The sequence below is a fragment of the Seriola lalandi genome, unplaced genomic scaffold (genome assembly GCF_002814215.2).
Source record: "Seriola lalandi dorsalis isolate HSWRI2012SDOR001 ecotype SW California unplaced genomic scaffold, Sedor1 jcf7180002054294, whole genome shotgun sequence".
NCBI lineage: Eukaryota > Metazoa > Chordata > Actinopteri > Carangiformes > Carangidae > Seriola > Seriola lalandi.
The window spans coordinates 160,524-181,550 of record NW_019524847.1 but is presented as its reverse complement, the minus strand read 5'-3'; the positions used below and the strand labels follow the sequence as shown (position 1 = coordinate 181,550).

Genomic DNA, 21,027 nt, shown 5'->3' with positions numbered 1-21,027 from the left:
CAGCGTTCGTCCGTGTCAAGTAATCAGGCACAGTGGAGCCTGGGAAATCTGGGCCAGCTGAACCTGATTCCTGAAACAGAGCCTGGTGCTGCTGTCTATGGTGTTACACATCCAGCAGCATCTGGCACCCTCAGGCGAGAACGACCTTGTTAACATGAAAGGTCATAAAGCAGAAGACCACGATGCAGAGACGGGTATAGCCTGCTAGCTTACATGAGGTGTTAATACTCTTACTTGTCAGGATGGAAATTACCCATACTACGTTGCATGCATCATACACACAAGTACAAATATTAAAAGAAAAGTTTATTTCATGTCTCAGCTACAAAGCAGTGTTGCCACAAACATCTTTTATCATTACATTTAATGATGGAGACATGTGAAGGACGAATCAGTCCCGGTGATGTACCGGACACAATGACAACGATAATGCCTGTACAATATCATACAAACACAGCGGCCATCTGTACAGGGACCTGAGAGGGATGACCTGCAACACCTCTTTCTCATCGGTCAATGTTACACCAGAGGAGGAGCACCACAGGTTCAGCTGGAAAACTGTGCAGGTTTTGCAGCCGATTTTCTTTTTTAATCAGGGACAACTGAAACAAAAAAGGACTAAAGCAAGAACTTTGTACCCAGAATAATGTAAACACACAGTGCCAGCTCTGAGGAAAAAAAAAAACACAATTCAAGCAGAAAAAAAGGAAAATATATAGTAAGAGTAAAAAAACACAGAGATTATCATTACTATTAACAATTTAATAAAGAGGTCACAAAAAAAATCTTTATTTACATTCTGTTTTCACCAGTTCACTTTGAAAGAAAACTATAACTGGCAACTAGACTGTAGAGCCATAAATGATCTTCAGCACCTCAATTATAAAAGCACCATTGGCCCAGAAAGATTTGCACTGTAGGTCATAACTGTTCTTTTTTTTTGTTTTTGTTTTTTTCACTGAAAAAAAAAGTTCATATTGTACCTTGTATTATAATCTAATTCATCACAACTGTGTAGGAGCAGCTCTTGCATCAGCTTGTATGAGCTTTCATAACTTTTGAATTGTGCTTCTTGATTTTTTTTTTTTTATTCGTAATTTTTAAATGATTTTTAAGAATGTATTGACTTAATTATTGTAATAAATTCACCAAATCAATTTAAATAAAAGGAAATATCAAAGTCGATAAGCATTTATGCTCATCTGAACGTGGCTTTATGAACACTACGCTCTGATCTTTGTTACAGTCCAAATGTGTATTCATCATCAGTGTTTTGGCTTGTTCTTTTGCTCACTTTTCTAATGCCTCCCAGCAAAATTTTTTAATTGGAATTTACCTAAATAAGTAAAAAAAATAGAATTATTACATAGTATTAGTTGACCCAGGTATGTTTGTGCTGATTAAGTTGTGCTTGCTGTCGTGCTGTGGTCATTAGCACTTTGGTTCGGACATGTCAGTCTGTGGATGGTTTGGCTACGCCAAATTTTGCATGAACATACAGTATCCCATTGTAATGTATGTGTGTGCATAACACTGGCTACGGACCACAGGTGACACAACACTGTCTTTGGACCGACCTGAGAGAGCAGCGACCCAGTAGCTTCAGCTTGTCGCAGAAGCGTGAGGACATGGTGTTCTTCCTGCAAACTGGACCTGCATGAGAAGGAAGACGAAACACAGATAATATAATATGTGAGTTTATTTTATTTAGAGAGATTTTAACCAAGAGGTTTGTTACAAAAAAAAAAAGATCTTCCACTAAACCAGATAAACAGACAGACAGATTGAGTGTTGCGTACACACCTGTGTTGGTCTTGCATTCCTGCATATTGCACTTCCTGAGTGTTTCTGGTTTGGAAATCTTCTCACAGAGGCTGTTTGGCATCACAGCCAAATCTTGGTCACTCACACATCTGACTTGACGCTGCTGCTGACCCCCACCACAACTCACGGAGCACTGCGCAGTCATACACCAACGCGCGCACACACACACACACACACACACACACACACACACACACACACACACACACACACACACACACACACAGCGATAATTTAGTCCACTTCTAAGACTATTAAATTGGATAATTTATTGCAAGCAACATTTTAGAAACATCCTCAAAGCCTCAAAGAAATCTCTAGCGTGTGTGACTGACTGACCTCCTCCCAGTCCTCAGTCTTCCACTGAGTACAGGGCTTTAGACTGCACGGCTCTGTGCCGTTAGGCCTCCGTGTGGTGCTACAGCGAAGAGGCTGGGGACAGTACACCAGCCGCTCCCTGATGCCTTCGCCACAGCTGCCGGAGCACTGAGGAAAACACAAGGATTTCAGTGCGCTATCTGCTTTTTGTTGAGATTGGAAAAATTTAAATTTCCCTACGTCTGAATCATTATAATGTGGGAGAGGCATGTGACAATTTTCATAAATTTGTGGACTTGGACGTGAAATATCCTTAATTGTCAGTGTAATGTAGTAGAGGCTACAGCTTGCAGCAGAGCAGCAATAACTGTTGGAAATGATTAGTAGGACATATGATGAAATCTATATCCAGAATGTGTGTAAATGAAACACAAATCATTCCCATATACAGCAAATTAGTTCTCAAATGGTTAAAAAAATTGGCAATTTAATGACAGTGGTGATTTTCAATATCAAAGGATTAACTCCCCCCAGATTACAAAAATATTGATGTGATAAACCTCAAGGGGGTCATCTCAAAACTTAGGCAAATAAATAAATAAACCTCCATATGTATATAAACGTATCACTCTTTAATGTTATGAAAATGTATGCAAAAAGTGTAATATATAGAGATTTAATGTGTATGATGCTCCTACCGGTCCCCAGGGTGATATACTCCAGTTCATACAGGGCTTGTGGGGGCAGGTCAAGGTGCTGAGGGGTCTGCTAGACACAGCCTGACAGTGGAAAGGTCTGAGGGGACGTTTACTCTGAGAGTCGATACACTGGACGTCACGGTACCTCCTTCCCACCACTGCACAGTTATCTGGACACTGTGGATATATGATCACAGTGTAATGAACAGCTCAGAAATGCATGACGAGTGAGATCAAATCCATTTCATCATCATTTGGAAACGTAACCGCAGAATTATAATTAAGTATTGAGTGTAATTAACAAGTAATGTGTAAATGTAATTATCAGATTCAGTGACTGGAGGAAATCTAACGTTACTCACTTTGCTCCAGCTGCCACTTTGCCAGGTGGCACAAGGCTGCAGCTGACATGTGCGTGCCGGCTCAGGTCTCTTCACGCTGGCACAGTCCTCATCATTCTGGGAGCTGCACACGACTGTCCGCCATATCGCACCAATCCCACATGTTGTTGAACACTGGGGAAGCAAGGGATATTTTCAGGTTAAAACTCAGACTGGGTTTATGGGTTTAAAATCTGACAAACTCACGTGCAATAATTAACATACAACAACTGTGCAATATCTGCTGCTATTTTTGCTATTTTTAAATATCTGATTATGTATCTTTTATTCTTTTTACATTTTTTAGAATTTATTATTGACAGTTATTTTTTGTACTGTCCACTTTGCTGCTCTACACACACTACAAATTTCCCCAATGTGGGACTATCTTATCTTATGTGTGTACTAATTAAAGTGAAATGTAAAGGCAATAACATTATAAAGTAGATATTTCAGGAACCACCAAAACAACAACCAGCCTAATAAAAGCAAATCAATCAGTTTTGCAAACTCTTTTGGTGAATTCAGGGATGACCATCATTCTGATGAAATTATCAAATTAATATCAATGTTTGGATATTAACATCCATGTTTGCTAAATGCTTGTCTTCTGCATTTTCTGGTAATATAATGCTTTTTGACAGTGCTCAAAATGTGGGGACTGAAAGCTTCACTGAAGAGAGTTCGCAGCCCCCACTAGTAACTTTATTTCCATGTAAGAAACTTTCCCTAAACTAAAATTCTCTGTTAATTTCAAGTCTGTGCAGATCAATTTACAAAGCTTTCAAAAGTCAGCATTAATGTCAAACCTGTAGGGCTTAAACTTTTAAATAGTACTTTAGAGAGTATACGATCATAAACAGTCTGCACCCACCTCGCTCCAGTTTCCTACAACCCAGAATACATCCATGCTGACTGGCTCTCTGGCCATCAGGTTACTTTGGTCACTGGAGGGGCCACTCATGGGACTTTCTGGCTGCTGGTTCTGGCTCTTGGAGCGACTGCCTTTTGACCGTGGAGAGGGCTTTTTAGCACGAGAGGAAGAACTATTTTTCCTGGGTGTCACAGCAGGTTTCTTGAGTTTAATAATCTTTACTGTTGACTGGGGGGATGCTGCAGTGGTGAAGAGTTTTCTTGCAGTTGTGGTGGGAGCTTGTGTTGCATGGAAGCCAGCTTTCATTGGTGCTGATCGGTGATGCTTGTACGTGGGAGTGGTGAGAGGAACCCTGCGTGTCCAGTGGCTGTATGGACTGGTGTGGAGGTTGGATAAGTGGTGAGTCGTCTTCGCCCATGTTTCAGTGCTGGTGTGTGGGGTAGAGTAGGCAGTTATGGTGGGTGCTCTGGTTGTGTGCATGGTAGGTGGACTTGTTTGCAAAGTGGTTGATTTAAGGGTTTTTTTGAGTGATGTAGCTGTGGTAAAAACATCCAGGTCAATAATCGCTTCTTCTACTGTTGTCCTATCCCCAACAACATAATCATATCCTGGAGTGTACATCCCCACATTCGGCGTACTTCCCTCCTCTCCTTCTATGTTTTCCTTTTCCACATCAGTTGCTTTCTTTTTAGAAGGGAAAACTTTCCCTCTCTTATCCCCATTTTTCCTCACTATAACACTGAACTCATAATCATCTGTGTCTATGATTTCGGGGACTGTGGTTCCAGGGGTTGAAGGGGATGTGGTGGTGGGGATGACAGCAGTTGTAGTTTCTTTGGTAGTTGTTTTCTTCCTCATGGTGACAGCAGTCGTGGGTGGTGTAGCAGGGGTAGCAGGTGTGGCTGTGGTGCTCATGGGAGCCCGGGTAGGTGAACCAGGATGCTTGGTGGGGTGGCTCTTAGGTGGGTAAATGCGGCGGTATTTAGGGGGAGGTCCAGGTCGTCTACGTAGACTTGAGTTAGGGCAGCTCTGCAGGGCACACAGTGATCTGGATCGAGGTTTGGTTGAGAGATCGCAGGTCTTTTTGGGTGCTACTGCACACGTGACTGTGCGTGAGCGAACCCCTCCTCCACATGTGACCGGGCACTGCAAAGAAAAAAAAGAACATATGTGATATATTGACTCAGACGTAAAGGAAGGTATTAAGGAAAACGAGACAAATGCAAGGAAAACTGAGGAAGATAAAAGCTATGGAGAAGAAAATAAATCAGAAATCAGAAAACAAGGCTTACCTCTTCCCAGTTCCCGACCACCCAGTCCTGTCCACACGGTACATCTCTGTTGCACGGCACCACAGGTTTGGGTTTAAGGAGATGCTTACACTCCACGGGGTGGAGCACCCTTTCCTCCCCTGAAACTGTACGGACACAGAGCACTGTTCGCTTTCTCACACCGTCTGATCCACAGGTGGCTGTACACTGCTGCCAACCCCCGACCCACCACCTGAGGCCAAGGGGGATGGAGATGAAAAGAGGGTGAGGAAAGAGGCCGCTGATGGGGAGCACATGGTAAGTGGATAATGTTGCCATCTTTTTCATCTTTTCTGTCTTTCATTTACCAAAAGAAGCCAGGTTTCTAAAATGTTAGATGTTGTCAAAACCCAAGCAATTGTACAAGTAATTGTCAAATAGCTAATTTTGCATTGTTTAAAAAAATGGCAAAGTGTTGATTTAAATCAGGAACTACAGTATGTGATCAAAGAAGACGTAAGACTACAAATGTGACCATGCCAACTTTGAGTTATAGTTCGATACCCAAATGAAAACTTGAGTGAAATAATTAGTTTCATTGGCTGAATTTTCGCGGTTTCTCGTTACAGTGAAAGCCAGGGGTAAACGGAGAGAACACAGCATTACAATGAGACAGTGAAATGAGTTTTACTTTCAAACCAGCCATTATATTCTATGGATCCAGTTAGATAACCTGATCAATCTCAGATATAATGACTTGATCAACATGCAGTGATCAGGACATATTTATAAAACTAACTCCACAGCACAACATGTTTTCAGGTCATAATAACACTGACAGAAAAACAGGCAAATGGTATTTGAGAGTAAGGACCTTGCAGGACAATCCATAGTTTTGCATTTCCGGTGTCTGTCATCTGGGCGGCTTTCATGGTCACACAGAGACTCATCCACAACACCCACATCCACCTCGAAACACCGCACGGGCTGATGCTGCTCACCTAAAAACAGACAGGACGTCAGAAATTAGGTCTTAACAGGTCATAACTGAAATGGTACTGAAATTCTGCAAGTTACAGATTTATAGAATAAGAGTTTTCTTGTCAAATGCAACACCGACCTAAGCCACAGGTGGTGCTGCAGTCTGTCCACGCCCCGTGTCTCCAACTGTAAACGGGTTCGATGATCTCGTTTCCTGTCTCTTTGGTCTTCCTAATGGTGTACTCATACTTTAAACCCAGGTTCTTCTCCTGAAACAGCAACTGGACAACCACATGAAATATTATCAGAGGATCCTTTCACGAGCATACATACATATGTGACAATCATACAAAGACATATGATAAAGACAGTTTTCATACTCTCTGATTCCAGTATCTTCTGCTTTTGCCGATATTCGGAAATGTATAAGCTCATTTCGAAAACATGCAAAGTTTGATTGGTTGGCTATCCTTGAAGTCTGTCGCTCTTCTCTATGCCCGATTGGTTGAAATCACTCTGCAGTGACCACTGGGTAAAAATGTAAATTGCCGTTTACTACTATACATCTCACAGTGATGAAACATTTATAACTGTGAAAGCAAATAACCTCCCCTCCCTTTAAACACATTCAACCTCTGTGCTATGTTGGCCTACCTGGAGCATGACTGGCTGCTTGGTGGGTCCAGGAGCAGTGAGGTTCTCCATGTTTCCGCTGCGTTCGTAGTAGAACGTCGTCCCACCGGCCTCGTACTCCCCGTTCCACTGGATGATGAAGTTGCCATTGAGGAAATACTCCTCCGACGACTCACTTCTCAGAGCCAGGAAGTTACCTGCCTCCTCGACTTCCTTCACCAGGATGTCCCGCGCCCCCTCAGGTATCACACCCACGTCCACGTACCCTGGGAGAGTCGGGAGGGGAGTCAGAGTCACAGCGAGGTAATGGATGGGCCACCATGGCTGCTGCCACACTCACATCCAGACTACCAGACAGTTTCTCTCTGATCTTTAATAGAGGGTGGGCTCAGTCTGTGGGGGTGGTTGGCATGTGTCTGTGTGTGTGTGTGTGTGTGTGTGTGTGTGTGTGTGTGTGTGTGTGTGTGTGTGTGTGTGTGTGCATATTCGGCGTGGGGGGCACTGCCCTGTCTCTGTTTTTTATTGTGTGTGGATGGGGGAGGACGAAAGCAGCTATGAGTGGGTCTCTGGAGTTTAATGATGTTTGTGGGAAGGTGTGTGTGTTTCTGTGTTTGTGCAAGGGGGGGGGGGTTTGCCCTTGGTCTAAGCCTTTTGAAGTCTTACACATCTGGGCTGGTTATCTTGAAAGGATGCTGTGTGGGGCAAACACACACAGAAAGAGGGAGAAGGGGAGAAAGGAGGGACGGTTTTATTGTTTTAGAGCCTCTTTCTCTATTAATCTGTCTTCATGGTATGTTGTTTCAGCGGGTGAGTTATACTTTTCCAAGCATAGCAAAGTCAGCCAAAGACATGTGTATCTTTAGACAAATGCAAACATGGGCCCGCACACACACACACATGACACCAGCCAAGTACAGCAGGACAAACAGCTGCCGGTGTGGACAAGAACGCTGCCATGACAACAAAGAAACAACAGAATGGCGTAATGCTAATGAACTGTCCTGAAATGACTTTCCATCTGTAGGCATAAATTTGAATTAACACTCCTCTGGTGCATCACATCAAAGCTTCTTTTTTTTTTTCCCCCATTAAAAGGTTGTCTGTTTTGTGTTACTACACTTTCATAATTGTGTCATTTCTTATGTCTCCATAATTGAATTTGTTTCCAGCTGCTCAAATATCCTTTGTGTTGAACTCACCAAAGCCCTCTGCTTCGTCAAATGATTTGTAGACCGTCTCACAGCTTGTGCCGTCACCCAAACAGACTCCACAACGATCCTCCACAGCGTTTGAGTCAATGCCATAGTCACAGCCTACCTCCTACAGGCAAAAACACGCACACACACATTGTGTCAACAGTGTAACATAAGATGGAGGTTTACACAGAAAATTTCCTCCCTCTATTATACTGTAGTTACACTGCAGCACGTCTCATACCCTGCTCCGCTATAACCCCCTCCAGCTTTTCTTTTAGTCTCTTACCAAGCCACACTACCTTGCACACTCCGTTGACGCAGATGTTTCTGGACTTGTTGTTCATGAAGCACGGCGTCCCATCTGTCACAGTGTCGAGCATCTTCTCCGAAAAATACTCATTGACTGGTCGGCAGTGCAGCTCGCAGGGATTTACTGAAGATGGTTGTGAGATGGGGGGAAAGAAGATTTCCATTTACCTCCAGTGAATGATTAGTATGAGAGAAGTTTTACCTTTGTCAAACTGCCTTGGGAACTAATGATGAGGTAAAAATTCTTAATGATGGAGCTCATTTCTGTTTTGTTTTCTTTCCTTTCACACATGCCACAATAAGTGGTCATGTGATTAGTGATTTTAATACAGGGAATAACAGCAAGGACAGCAACTGGAGTACTGTAATGATATTTGCCCCTACTGAGACAGACAAGGTGCATCACTGATGCCTTTCCAGTGTAAATGCTGCCCTCTGTTGGGTGACTCATACAATTGCTACAGGGAAGTGCAAAGACCACTATGTGTGTCTGTATCTGCAGTACCGAACTCTATATTTGAGGCTTTGATCACTTACATGGGTTAGCCACAGGAATCCACTGGTAGAGTTCGTTGTGGTAGGCCACCGTGTCAAACTCACTGCACAGCATCTCTCGAAAGGTTGGTTTATCATTCTGGCAGGGTTTTGTGTGACAAGTCCGGTAACGCTTCCTTTCTCCAGTGCAGTACTTGCCTCCAAACTCTGGTCTGTGTGAAACAGTGGGACACTTTGAATCAAGCAGGCGGTCAGTTTTGTTTCAGGCAATCATTTGTGAAAGACAGTGACTGAAAAGTAAAAGAACAAAAGAGGGAGAAAAGAGCTTCAATGTGCTTTTACTTGGGGTTGTTACACTCCCTCTCCGCTGACTGAACACCTGTACCACAGGTCCTGGAGCAGTGAGACCAGGTACTCCACTGTCCCCAGCCTCCATTCACCGTCTCCGGGAGCTTACCCACAATGACACACTCTCCTGAGATACACCACTGAAAAAGAAAGAAATGCTACTAAGATCATTCAAATAAAGCACATTTAATACTCAAGACTCTGCACTAGCATCACACTCACATCCACAGTGCTAACCATTTCCTAGCCCCAGGTAAATGAAACCCCTAAACCCTAACAAGACAAAGCAACTGGCACCATCCACCTTCTCTGGTCCACAGCGAGTGCCATCAATGGGTGAGTCCAGTTTGGAGCGACAGGAGCCGTTCACTGAACACCAAAGAATCTGGCAAACGTTCTGAAAAAAAAGACACAAAATGGAAAGAAGTTTTTTTTGGAAAGGATTTCTGAGGTTTCAGTTTTCAGTTGGTTCTCTGGTGAACAATACTCACATCGACTTCAGGGCAGAATGTCGCGTTTGGGCCGTATTGGAGCTGGCACTGGTGGTGTGTGGTGTAGCGGACACCGAGGCGAGCCAGCGGGGTGGTGAGGTCCCTCTTGGAGGGACGGTCATCCAGACAGAAACCCCAGCCACGACTAAGGCAGACAAACACACAATGTGAGACTTTTTGAAAGAGATGACAGAGAGAGAGAGAGATACCTGACAGAGAGAGGAAAAAGAAAATCAATAGAGTAGGATTTCAGCAGGGAGGAGTTCGCTTGTCCTTGACTGTGGCTACCCAGCACGCTTTGAACATTTAGCAAAATCTTTACAAACACATACAAACTTGATGTCGTGTCAAAACATGCCAGGGAACATCGTTTGCTCTTAGAGCGCACTTTGAAGTCTCCTAGCCAAGTGTTACATTAAATAGGGTGATGGGAAAACACCAGACAAACTTGTTAAGAGACAACTATTTAAATGCTGATTCACAGGTCAGAGTTCAACAAATGCAAGCTCTGACCTCTGACTCTGCAGGAGCTCCAGGTGAAATTGTTGTCAGAAAGGAATTCTTGAATTCATCATTGACAGAGATTTCAATAGAAAATAATGAGAGTCAAAGCAAACATTTGCAATTCTTTTAGGCTGCACTTGCTTTTCTGTCATTTACTGGATTTTCTGGCTTCATGTGAACCGTGCCCACTCAGCATATTTTGTACTTCTGTTCTTTGCTGTTCTTTTAAAACCATAGCTTGTGGCAGTTTGCTTCAGATCAATGTTTTTGTAACCGTGTTTAATTCCAAAACGAACCACACCCATTGTGTTTTTTGGATCATTTTCAAAGCCTCCATTCAAATGTGCACCAGCATATCCACTTTGTCATTTCTCTCATTTTCATAATGATTTCTCAACCCTTGCAATTCACCCAGTTTTTGCCCCCCCCCCCCACACACAAAGAGATACAGTATTACATATGATATTTTATCATGGCTTCAGGATAATGTATGAATTCAGACGTACTCAAGGAAGCGTGTGATGTATTCTTTGGAGCAGGACGACCAAGTGAGGGGCGAGCTGTCATACATCAGCTGTCTGGACATGATGAACGGGTGCCTCCCTTCCAGCTCACAGTCATTCCCCTGGCCATCATGATGAATTCCAAAGCTGCACTCAAATAACATGACCAATTATTATATTATCATTACACAAAGAAAAGTTTTACAAGAAGAGACGACCTGCTCTGGCTGTCATGGTGGAGATTTTGCAGACTGTGTCCCAATCCTGTGATACATGCAAGTATTACATTTGTTTCCACATCTCAGTTAGGTAATTTGATGACTTTTCTTTGTCTTACATCACTTCCTGTTAGTACAAAGCAGAAAAGTGCATGAATTTCTTGCCCAAACAGGGCATTGTGAAGATTTGTATGTAATTTATAAATCATATTAGTAACTTATAGTGGGGAATCCCTACATCTGTCATAATCAGCAGCTGCACCAACTCTCATTTTATCAGCAAGACTTTACATTAATTCACCAGTGTCTTCTGATTGAAGTGGCACTGAAGCTATGACTCAACAAAGCACAGCAACAGAAAAATGGCATTAAAGAAAATATGTTTTTTGTGTGTCACAGTAATAGCTAAGTTACCAAGTTCTCAGGTATCAATGTTTTTTTTTTATGTCTGGTAACTAGATACTAGCAATTATTTGCCTACAGCCAAACCACTAATAGGCTCATGCGCTAATGCTAAGATATTTAATGACACAACTTTATATTCCTCTATAGTAGCTGATCATGGGAACAGGATGCTTTCTTTGTCATACAGCCCATTGTTATAATATTCCATTATGCAGCTCTCACACACACACACGCGCACACGCACACACACACACACACACACACACACACACACACCTGTGGCCCATTTCATGAGCGACGGTGAAGGCGACAGGTAGCCCTGAATCCTCATTGATGTTGCAGCTGCGGTGTGGTTGACACATCCCTGACAGATGAGACAGACCCAGGGTCTCGCAGGGCTGGTTCATTCCAGCACAGATGTCTTTCCTGAGGGGATAATTAAGTATGCCATATTTTCACGAGGGACTGGCATCAGAGCGTATCATTTTATCCATTTCTTTGAAGTTACCTAATTAAATTGCTGATTAAATCGCTAAACTGCTGCATGACTTGCCTGGTGACCAGCACAGCCACGTCATGGTGAGCAGGGTGTGTGTCGCTCTGAGGATTGAGGTTTTTCTGCCAAGCACAGAAACTGGCCAGCGTGGTGTCTGCGTGGTGAACGATCTTCAGCCCTTTCTGCAACAAACAGCACAATCAGAAATATCATTCTGCACATTTTTGGCATCATTCAGATTTTTTTTTACATTCTGTCATTTTTTTTTATTATTATTTTTGACCTTGAAGAAAAATGTTCTTTTTGAGCGCAGTATCAGTTACGTAGCAGTAGAGACTCGTCATCTTCGGTTTGAGCACATTTCCAGCAGGGGCCCGCTGTGATTTACAACGCAAGCTGTTCACTTTCACTCACTTTCCTTTGTAAACAGGTGTTAACTACACACCTGCTGACAGAACAGACCTTTTACACAGCGGGAGAAACACAGGTGGAACAGATTTAGTTAATGGTGGGCTTAGTTCAAATCAGTTCAAGTGTCCCAGTGAGCCACCATCAGCAGTATCAGGACACTGAAAGTAGCTCACCTAAATGGAATGCAGCCACTTTTAATGTTATCAATTACATCTGTGCTTTTCCTGTGATGACATGCCAACAGGTCTGCGGTGAAAAAGATCTGTTTCTCAGGATACAGGCCAAGAAAAAGGTGAAACTTAAGTTTTATACATGATGTGACATAATGTGATTAAGGTTTGCAGCTTGATCTGACAATTTTACGGGGCAAACAAGATTTGGATCATTCTACGTATGTGGTCAGTCCATTGGGTTCTTATTTGGGTCCATTGGGTTTCCTAGTTTGCCAAATTTAAAGTGTACAAACTTTGAGCAGCTGTCTTCAGTCCATGTTCAAGGGGCTTAAAATCTTCAGATGGATACTCAGTCCAAGGAGCTACAACTGCGGCCAACTAAAGGAAAGTCTCACAGTTTTCTTTATATCTTTTCCGCCCCTTATGAGGACCTCTTCATAGATGTGCATGTGCTTCTTCTGTTCCACATTTAAACTAGCAAAAATAATGAAACCCCATTAAAATGTCATGAACTACTTCTTCCAGGTGAGTGTTACCTCTTCTCCTTGCAGCAAAATGAGGCGCACTAAGATGACATGGATGGCATTCCCAATACTGGCATCATGAAAGATTCCAGCCACCTGTAAAAAATAAAGATCATTCACAACTAAGAAATGTGGCACCTGTGCAGAAACTGAGAATGGATGAGAGCAAACGTAGAAGGTAAAACCAAATGTTAATTCTAACCCCTCACCATGTTCATGATGGTGAAGATGTAGGACTCCACATTATCACTGCCGTGATATTCGATGAGTTTGGAGTCGGCCACCACCATGGTCTCCACCCACCGCTCTCTGCTGACTGAGCGCTGCGAGCGGGACTGAGCCTGGTCCTCCCCAGTCTGCTGCTCCCTCTCCCATTCCTCCCTTTCCCTCTCCGCCTGGACAGAGTCACTTGGAGCATCTAGAGCATGGATAATGGAAGACATCACTTGGCGTAAACATGCGGCTTATCCTTACTTGACACAGAGAAAAATGCTCACTTGTGTACAATTACGCAAACATCTGCAGTACTGTACACATACATACACTAATTCAGATACACACCTTGAACTCCGCAGGCGCTGGGTGTCTCCTTGGACTCAAGGCTGCGTTTTTTTCTGCGACTTTCTGTCGTAACTCTTGGATAGACGACGTGGGGCTCTGGAGTCCCCGCAGGATCATCAGGAGATTTTTGGACAGGTTCAATAAAATATTGTCCCTCTGGCAGCGAGAAGAAGCCTCTCTGAGGAAAACAAAAATTACATAGATTAATATACGTTGAGCAGAAATGATGGAGACCGAGCAGAAGAGATTTAAGTTTTCATCAGTTACTTCCTGTGCACTGAAAAGAAAGGTAACCACATCTGAAAAAAAAGGGCAAATCTACTATTGAGTTATTAGGGACATGACATTCTACTCAGTCTACAAGTTGTAATTAAGATTTAAAAGATTATTGCTTATCCCAAAATCTTTCCCAACACAGCTTTAAGTCTCTTATATCGCACATTCTCAGACTGTGACTAAAGCAGCAAAGTTACAGCCTAGCATGCTTTTCTGTTGTAACATTTATGAGGAACAACAAATCACCAAAAATTGTAGTGTTTCAATAATTCCCACACATAAAAGGTAAGAGGGTATAGATGTTCCCTTGTAAAGCCTGCTGAAAAGGTCATTCCTCAGTAATTTCCATCGGGTTTGGAATCCATCATTAGTCAACAGATCTGAATATGAACTTTTCTCCTTCCCCGAGGCACATTCTCTGTCTGCTGCAGCAGCAACACAACCACTTTTTCCAAAGCATGCCATGCATGTTCTTACTGGTGCAGGCTATTCACTTGCTGATTGAGGTCTGCTTGTGAACACACACATAACCAAGTACTTAGCTACACGCCCTCACACACAATACAAATACACCTACAGGAAAACTTACATGCATGCAGACACGCAAAAGAGGGTCCTGTCAAATCTCTGACTGTTTCTTGTAAACACACACATTATGAGTGTTCCACCTCCAGCTCACTGTTTGCAATGTTTGCAAGTTGTCTTCATTAAGGTGACTATGTGCGTGTGTGTGTGTGTGTGTGTGTGTGTGTGTGTGTGTGTGTGTGTGTGTGTGGGATTCGTGTCCAAACAAGCCCAGACTGTTCGGGGATGAACCCCTCCCTCTCTCACTAAGCTAACTCGCAAAGGAGAGAATGACAGAGGGATATATGATCCTGTCAAGAGCCAAACAGATGGAAAGAGGAAGGTCTGCATATGTTCAACTGAGTACAGAAACTAAATTCATTTATTTTTCTTCTGCAAGAATTTAAATGTTAAATTGTTCATGCGCATGGCTAAATGTTTCCAGGAGATAACACACAATTGGAAAAAAAAAAACAAACTTGCACATGTATTGAGTCAAACAAGAGCAACACAAAGAATTCATAGAATATGATTCTTGGATTTCATCTCAGTGTTTGAGTAACAGATGTGAAAAATTAGGCCATGCAGAGCTTACAGTTTGGCCAGTTGTAGTTCCAAGTGTCTACCCTGCTGTTTACTGCAGTTACGCACCGCTCGGCTTTCTGGGTCATCCTGACAAGTTTTACGTGTGTTTCTTGGGAGGAAAAAAAAAAACTTCAGCGACCAAATTCATTCAGCAGTCTGCAGAGCTCTGATTGGGTATCCCGTTTCCCCATTCAGGGAGTTCAGAAAGTACAAATCTGAAGTAACACCTACTTTGGAAAGACTACATTACTCCACCTGTTGCAAAGAATCTTGTAATATGAGATGTGTCCACAAACTGCAACAGAGACTTGGTAAGATACTAAACTACACTGCTCGGGCTTGTTTGTTCATGCAAAATCTCAATAAGAACAACATAAAGATTGAAATGCTTAACAAAAGTTCTCTGTATATGTCTGAAGTTTGGCTATTTTTGTCTAAACTCAGATTAAATAAAATGTTGAGAAAGGGTTCTCCAGCACTATCTCAGAGCGTGGCCTTCAGCCAGAGGTCCCAGAGCTGCGGTGGACTCATCCACAAAACATGCAAGCTGATATGTGTTCCCTCAGCTGGGGAAGTTTCCCACAGGCCCTGTTCAGAAAACACTCAGCTGATTCCACTGTTGCTCTGTTTCTCATCCTCACATACTGTATTTGACAAGATTCATACGTTTTTTTTTTTTGCATTTGCATCATCTCCCTGCAAGATAAAACGCACACTGTATGAAAGAATGTGATCATATTCTCGGTTATCGTACCTCCCAGTTGTCTGCTATATGTTTTCCTGAGGGCTAAACTAAACCAAGTGAGTCCCAGCAGAAAGAGCAGGCGGTGGAGCGCAGATCAACCAGGAAGGAATGCTGCAGTGAGGCCCATCCAAACATGCAGACCATTGCTCTGCATGATCTGTATGATCTGCATACCAAATGCAGTCCTACTGTGCAACACAACCTGCAAGGCTTTGCTCGTACAGTGTGGTTATGGTGTTACTTGTGATCCTTAAATTACCGTGTGCCGATCCTGTGTGATGTCTGCGCTCAACAAACAAAGACAACTTCAAATTTTGTTTCCCATCTGAATAAAAATAGGGGATTATTCTGACACAGTTTTTGCTCTAAATCCTGAATGCTCTGCCAGCTGAAACAGCCTTGCAATGGAGTTCACGTTGCACTTTCGCCACTTCTCCTCCCTCCGTCACCTCCTGCCCTTCTCCTCCTCTCCATTAATCCCCCTCCTCTAACCTAGAGGAAGCGTGTTTGGGTGTGAGGTGCCAGAGCCAGGGGAGGTTACCATAACACAGGTCTGCGTTCTAAATACATCGGCCATGTGGAACTGCTTTACCTTTGTTTCCTGCTTCTGTGGGTTTTGTAGTGCTGGCCAACTGGGTCTAGAATAAAGTCTCTGCTGTTACACTGCCTGTGGCCTCAGTAGTGATTAGTGGGACAGAAGGAGAGGTGGGGGCGGATGGTGCTCATTACTGCAATATGATTAATCACAACAATTTTCTACCAAACAAACTTGCATTTATTTTAAGACAACTGTTTCTTTATAATTACAGGTTTAACTACACTTACTTCAGTTATTTTTTTTTATTTATTTTTTTTACACACTTCCCAAGAAAATCCTGCCTGCGAGCTAATTTCTGTCGCAGGGGTCAAAGACATTATCATTTTTCATCTGCATAGTGAGAAGAAACGTGCAACGTAATAGGTTTGCACTTGCATGTTCTTGCCTTGTGTTGTGCCTCAGGGATTACCGAAGACTCCACTGAGAAAGTTACAGCTTTGCTTGAACTGCAGGTTTTTCCCACAGAAAGAAAAGAGGACAGTGATGGCAACCTCCACCCAGTTGCTCTGGTCGCCACAGTTTCACATGTGCAGTCTATAGTAAAGTAAACTTACTAAAGACAAAATGTAAGGTAAATACAGTACAGCTCTATTTGTTTGAGCGCATGTGACTGGATGTTAACATGACAGGATGTAGAGGTGTTAATGTAGCAGCAGGGACCACTTTGAGGCTTTTACAGTGTTTAAATGGCATGATTCTGCTCCAGTGCCTGTTCTGTGCCAAGTAGAGCTGCAACAATGAGATGATTAATCAATTAGTCTATCAACAGAAAATGATTTGGAACTTATTTTGATAATCACTTAATTGTTTAAGTCACTTATCAGGCTAAAACATCAAACTTTCTTTGGTTCCAGCTTTTCAAAAAGAATTTGCTTCTTTTTCCATCTCTTACATTATGTTAAAATTAATATCTTTTGGGTTTGGGTTTGTTAGCTTCCTGTTTATTTAGCCTTTAGTAACTTGTGTTTTATTTTAAATAAACGAATGATGATCATGTTTTCATTTTTTGCAGCAGTCCATCTCAGTCTACTTCATAAGGGTAAATGACCTCCACAGCAGCTGGCAGGGTTTCCCGCCCCACATCTGTCTGGCTGAGCCTTGCTGTTTAGTGGTTTCTCTGTGGTTTTAGCTGCACTAAATCTCCGAACAGAAAATCAGGGTAATAAATCACAGTGGTTTCCCTTGTAGGTTGGAGAGAAGGGACAAACTGGGGCATTCAGGATTGCCGAAAAGAAAAAAAAAAAACTCTGAATGTGGCAGGTTGTAGATAAATGGACTTTTGAATGACATAACATTTTTCCATTGAGGATTACTTGAGCATGTAAAGTGGGTCAGATATAATCAGATATAAATGATGGTAGTGGAAGGGTGGCTGTCATTATAGTCTTGTTGGTCTGAGTCAGATGTAACAAATGAACTGCATTTACAAGATTTGGCAGGAAGAGGCAGTGCAAACCACACAAACACAACAGAGAGGCAGGAGGCAAGACCCTGCAGGAGAGGCATTCCTGCTGTGACACAATCAAACATGAACACCGAAACATTCTTCATGACTGAAGCTGACACATCCCATCATTTCAGAGGCTCCAAGTTTCTCTTTTTCCACATCTTTTTCCTATTTGGTCGTTTTAAAATAGTGCTGAAAATCGAATTAGTCGGTTATTTTTTCAAAAGTGCTGAAAAGTAAAGATCTTAAAAGGTCAGATACACAGCAGTGAGTGCACCGGAAATCTGTCCAGAAATTTTCATATGGTGCATATGTCTTTTCATAATTAAAATTCTTCTTATGTTGAGCCCCTCACTCGTCTTCCTGCTGTCCAGCTGTCTTCTTTTCTTTTGTAGTTTAACTACTTATTCAATTTAAAACATTAAAGCTGAAGTAAAAATAAAAATCAAAAAATTCTCTGAACTAAACGTATGGCCATACTTCCTGTCTCTCCATCTGTCAAACCTTCAAGTTCCACTCTATAAAAATGTGCCAAAATCAATTACTGAAGCTCTGTCTTAGCACAGAACAAAGCAAAACACTGCATGTCCAAGAGTCGGGGGGGGTTACAAAGAATTTCTGCAGAACAGACACTGATGTGAATGAATGAGTGAGGGTGAAAGTAAAGAGGAAAACATCTGAAAGACAAAGAAGACAAAAAGGGTCTCATGGTTGGCCGAAAAGCAGCAGCCGTCAGCACAGTCGTTCTGCAAATAGTGTCAGGAAGTCTTTGAAAGGCAAACTAACAGACAGGGCACTGTCAGATGTAAGGGTTTGCTTAACAGCCCAAAGCTGCCTAAACCACATACCAGCTCCCCAAGAGTGATGCCCCCCCCCCCTCTCCTGTGTATTAAAAAAAAAAAAAAAACCTTCCTGCCAGAACAGTGTAGATTTAGGGGGCAAAAATCTGCATAAAAGCCTCATATGGATTAAAGGGCTCAATCTGATGAATGAGACTATGGTTAACATTGACCTTTTTGCCCTGTTATGTATGTAACACAATCTGATTCCTTACCAGGCCTTTACAGGTGCTGATGGCAGCAGTTCCTCGCACATCCGAGTCTTCCACGGTGCCAAGAAGGTGGCAGGAATTTGCCCCAGAGAGGCGATGCTCAGTCCTGTTGGCACTGCCGTTCCTCCTCTCCAGGATGTAGTCATTTGAAACCAGGTTATTGTTTGCAGTCAGATTGAACATTAAAGCTCGACCCTTGTAGTTGACCTTATAGTAAACTTGTCCCTCCAAAGCAAAGGGTCTAAGGTCACGCCTGACTCTCCCACCCATAAAGTGGTGAGACAGAGAGTGGGAGATGAACTCTCCATCAGCGTTGGTTTTCTCTGGGTGGACAATGGACAGTTCTGACCCTGACTGAGGCAACTGAGCTGCAGAAGAGAGGTGAACACATTACAATAGAATGAGATCTTTACAGTTATGATGTATTGATTCCAAACTGATATTGACATGCACCTAACCAAACAAACTTTACCAGTCATGCATTATATTCAAACATACACAGAAATACATGCAAACTTCTATTACAACTGCAGCGCACTGACCTTGCTCTGCAAAGAGGGAGAGGAGTCTGCCAGAGTCGGAGAGCTCTTCGTGGCCGGCTGCCAATATGAAAACAAAGTGCAGTAGCAGAGAAAGAACCGGGCACTCCTGCGAACATCGCATATTTCATGTAACCAAAGTCAAAGCTCTGGAAAAGAGTCCTGGGCACCGGAGTTCCAGTGGCGTTAGAGGCGACCACTTCGATGCTGCGCTGCACTGTGTCATGACATTGAACAAGCTCAGAAATCTCCCCTCACGAAGGGAAACAACATGCACCGAGGGAGACAGGGTGCCAGATCATACTTTAAAGACGGAGAAAGCTCCGGCTCCGCAGAGGAAGGAGGGGAGGAGTGTTCTTCTTTGGGCCAGTGGCTTTTCCTTGCAGGAGTGAGGGGGAGCAGAGCAGAGTCGGTGCTGCAGAGGAAGAAGACTCATTGATCTGAACAGGCAGTTCGCTGTCGTCTGTGTCTCAACTTGTCATTTAATGCTGTGCTATTAATGCGAGACAATTTACTGTCTTTCCAAAAAAAAAAAAAAAAAAAAAAAAACGAGCGAATGACTTGAACTAATTACGGTTTAACTTTATGGATGCAAAGAGCTGATTATATAATCACAGCATTCAAGCAGATTTACTTCTCTAGCATGTAAATCGTTAAAACATAAACTTCCTTAGCCCCTCTAACTAAAATGAGATATTTCATGGCAGCTGCAACAGCTTCATGATAAGTCTCAAATATCTGTCAACACAAACACAGTGCATACGTTAGTGTATTGTGAAAATACGCAAGAATGACTAACACATACGCGCACATGCACTGTTAGCTCAGTGCATGTAGTTATGTGATTGTATATCAACTGATCTGACCAACTCATAGATTATAGTACTCCATGGTCTAATATAGACACATATGAGAAGATATAGACTTGCAAAAAGGAGTTAAACCATACTCTAAATTATGAGCATTAGTTATTTTGTTCATGCATCATTTGTGACATCTAGGATGATCTCTTTATTCCATGAATTAAAACCGATCTAAGAGTCAAACAATAGAAAAACCCTGTGCAAACACATGCATTCTTTAGTCAAGGTGAAATGACAAATATTTGCTCATTCCATATTGCTGCTGCTGCAGCTTTTGAACACTGATTTCTATACAGACATGTTCTGAGAGAGCTGATATCAGGTTGTGATCAACCAGGAATTAAATTCCAGTGTGTGGGATTTGTGAATTCAAGAAAAAGTGGACACCAAGAACACCTTCACACTTATACAAGAATATATTGGTTATACTTCCTGAACAAAAGCGCACATTCAAACACAGGATCCAGTAGCCATTCTAATGATTTATTTCCACAGTTCAGGATCAGGTCATTGGTTTACATGATGAATGGATGGATAAATAAATGGATGATTTTCTCTACATGAAATAAAATACATAAAGATAAAATGAATACAATTATATCAACTTAAAATGTCAGCACAAACAATGATAAACTAAAGTAAATTAAGTGATACACTTTAGTCACGCATCCAATATCTCTTCACTTTCTGGTATCAAACAAAGGAATCTAATTGAACATAATACAAATAATCATTCAAAACCAGGCAACAATAAAGGGCAATCAAAT

At 42.4% G+C, this 21,027-nt stretch overlaps 1 protein-coding gene across 2 annotated transcripts; it reads right to left on the bottom strand.

Moving 5' to 3' along the window:
• Positions 1 to 285: 285 nt before the first annotated feature.
• LOC111654913 (ADAM metallopeptidase with thrombospondin type 1 motif, 12) lies at positions 286 to 19,736 on the bottom strand. Of its 2 annotated transcripts, XM_023406091.2 has the most exons (24): positions 19,401 to 19,729; positions 18,862 to 19,226; positions 13,593 to 13,770; positions 13,241 to 13,449; positions 13,044 to 13,127; positions 11,981 to 12,105; positions 11,704 to 11,853; positions 10,808 to 10,951; positions 9,798 to 9,942; positions 9,611 to 9,703; positions 9,301 to 9,446; positions 9,001 to 9,170; positions 8,454 to 8,587; positions 8,158 to 8,278; positions 6,980 to 7,224; positions 6,465 to 6,606; positions 6,219 to 6,345; positions 5,387 to 5,597; positions 4,095 to 5,240; positions 3,203 to 3,355; positions 2,841 to 3,017; positions 2,164 to 2,310; positions 1,804 to 1,957; positions 286 to 1,653 (listed from the first exon to the last, which is right to left on the bottom strand). In XM_023406091.2, the coding sequence occupies exons 1-24, from the start codon at positions 19,519 to 19,521 to the stop codon at positions 1,538 to 1,540; spliced, it is 4,803 nt and encodes a 1,600-aa protein (XP_023261859.1). In that variant the 5' UTR covers positions 19,522 to 19,729; the 3' UTR covers positions 286 to 1,537. The 2 variants fall into 2 exon arrangements, with proteins under 2 accessions (XP_023261859.1, XP_023261860.1); XM_023406092.2 differs by lacking the exon at positions 2,164 to 2,310 and having other exon boundaries at positions 19,401 to 19,736.
• Positions 19,737 to 21,027: the final 1,291 nt, after the last annotated feature.

What these genes read in the sequence shown, in the direction of transcription:
- LOC111654913 (XM_023406091.2), bottom strand. Translation starts at nt 19,521, where the DNA reads ATGCGATGTTCGCAGGAGTGCCCGGTTCTTTCTCTGCTACTGCACTTT. An exon ending in GATTCCTGTGGCTAACCCAT is followed by an intron (nt 8,588 to 9,000) that starts GTAAGTGATCAA and finishes AACCATCTTCAG; the next exon opens with TAAATCCCTGCGAGCTGCAC. An exon ending in GTATATCACCCTGGGGACCG is followed by an intron (nt 2,311 to 2,840) that starts GTAGGAGCATCA and finishes TGTTTTCCTCAG; the next exon opens with TGCTCCGGCAGCTGTGGCGA.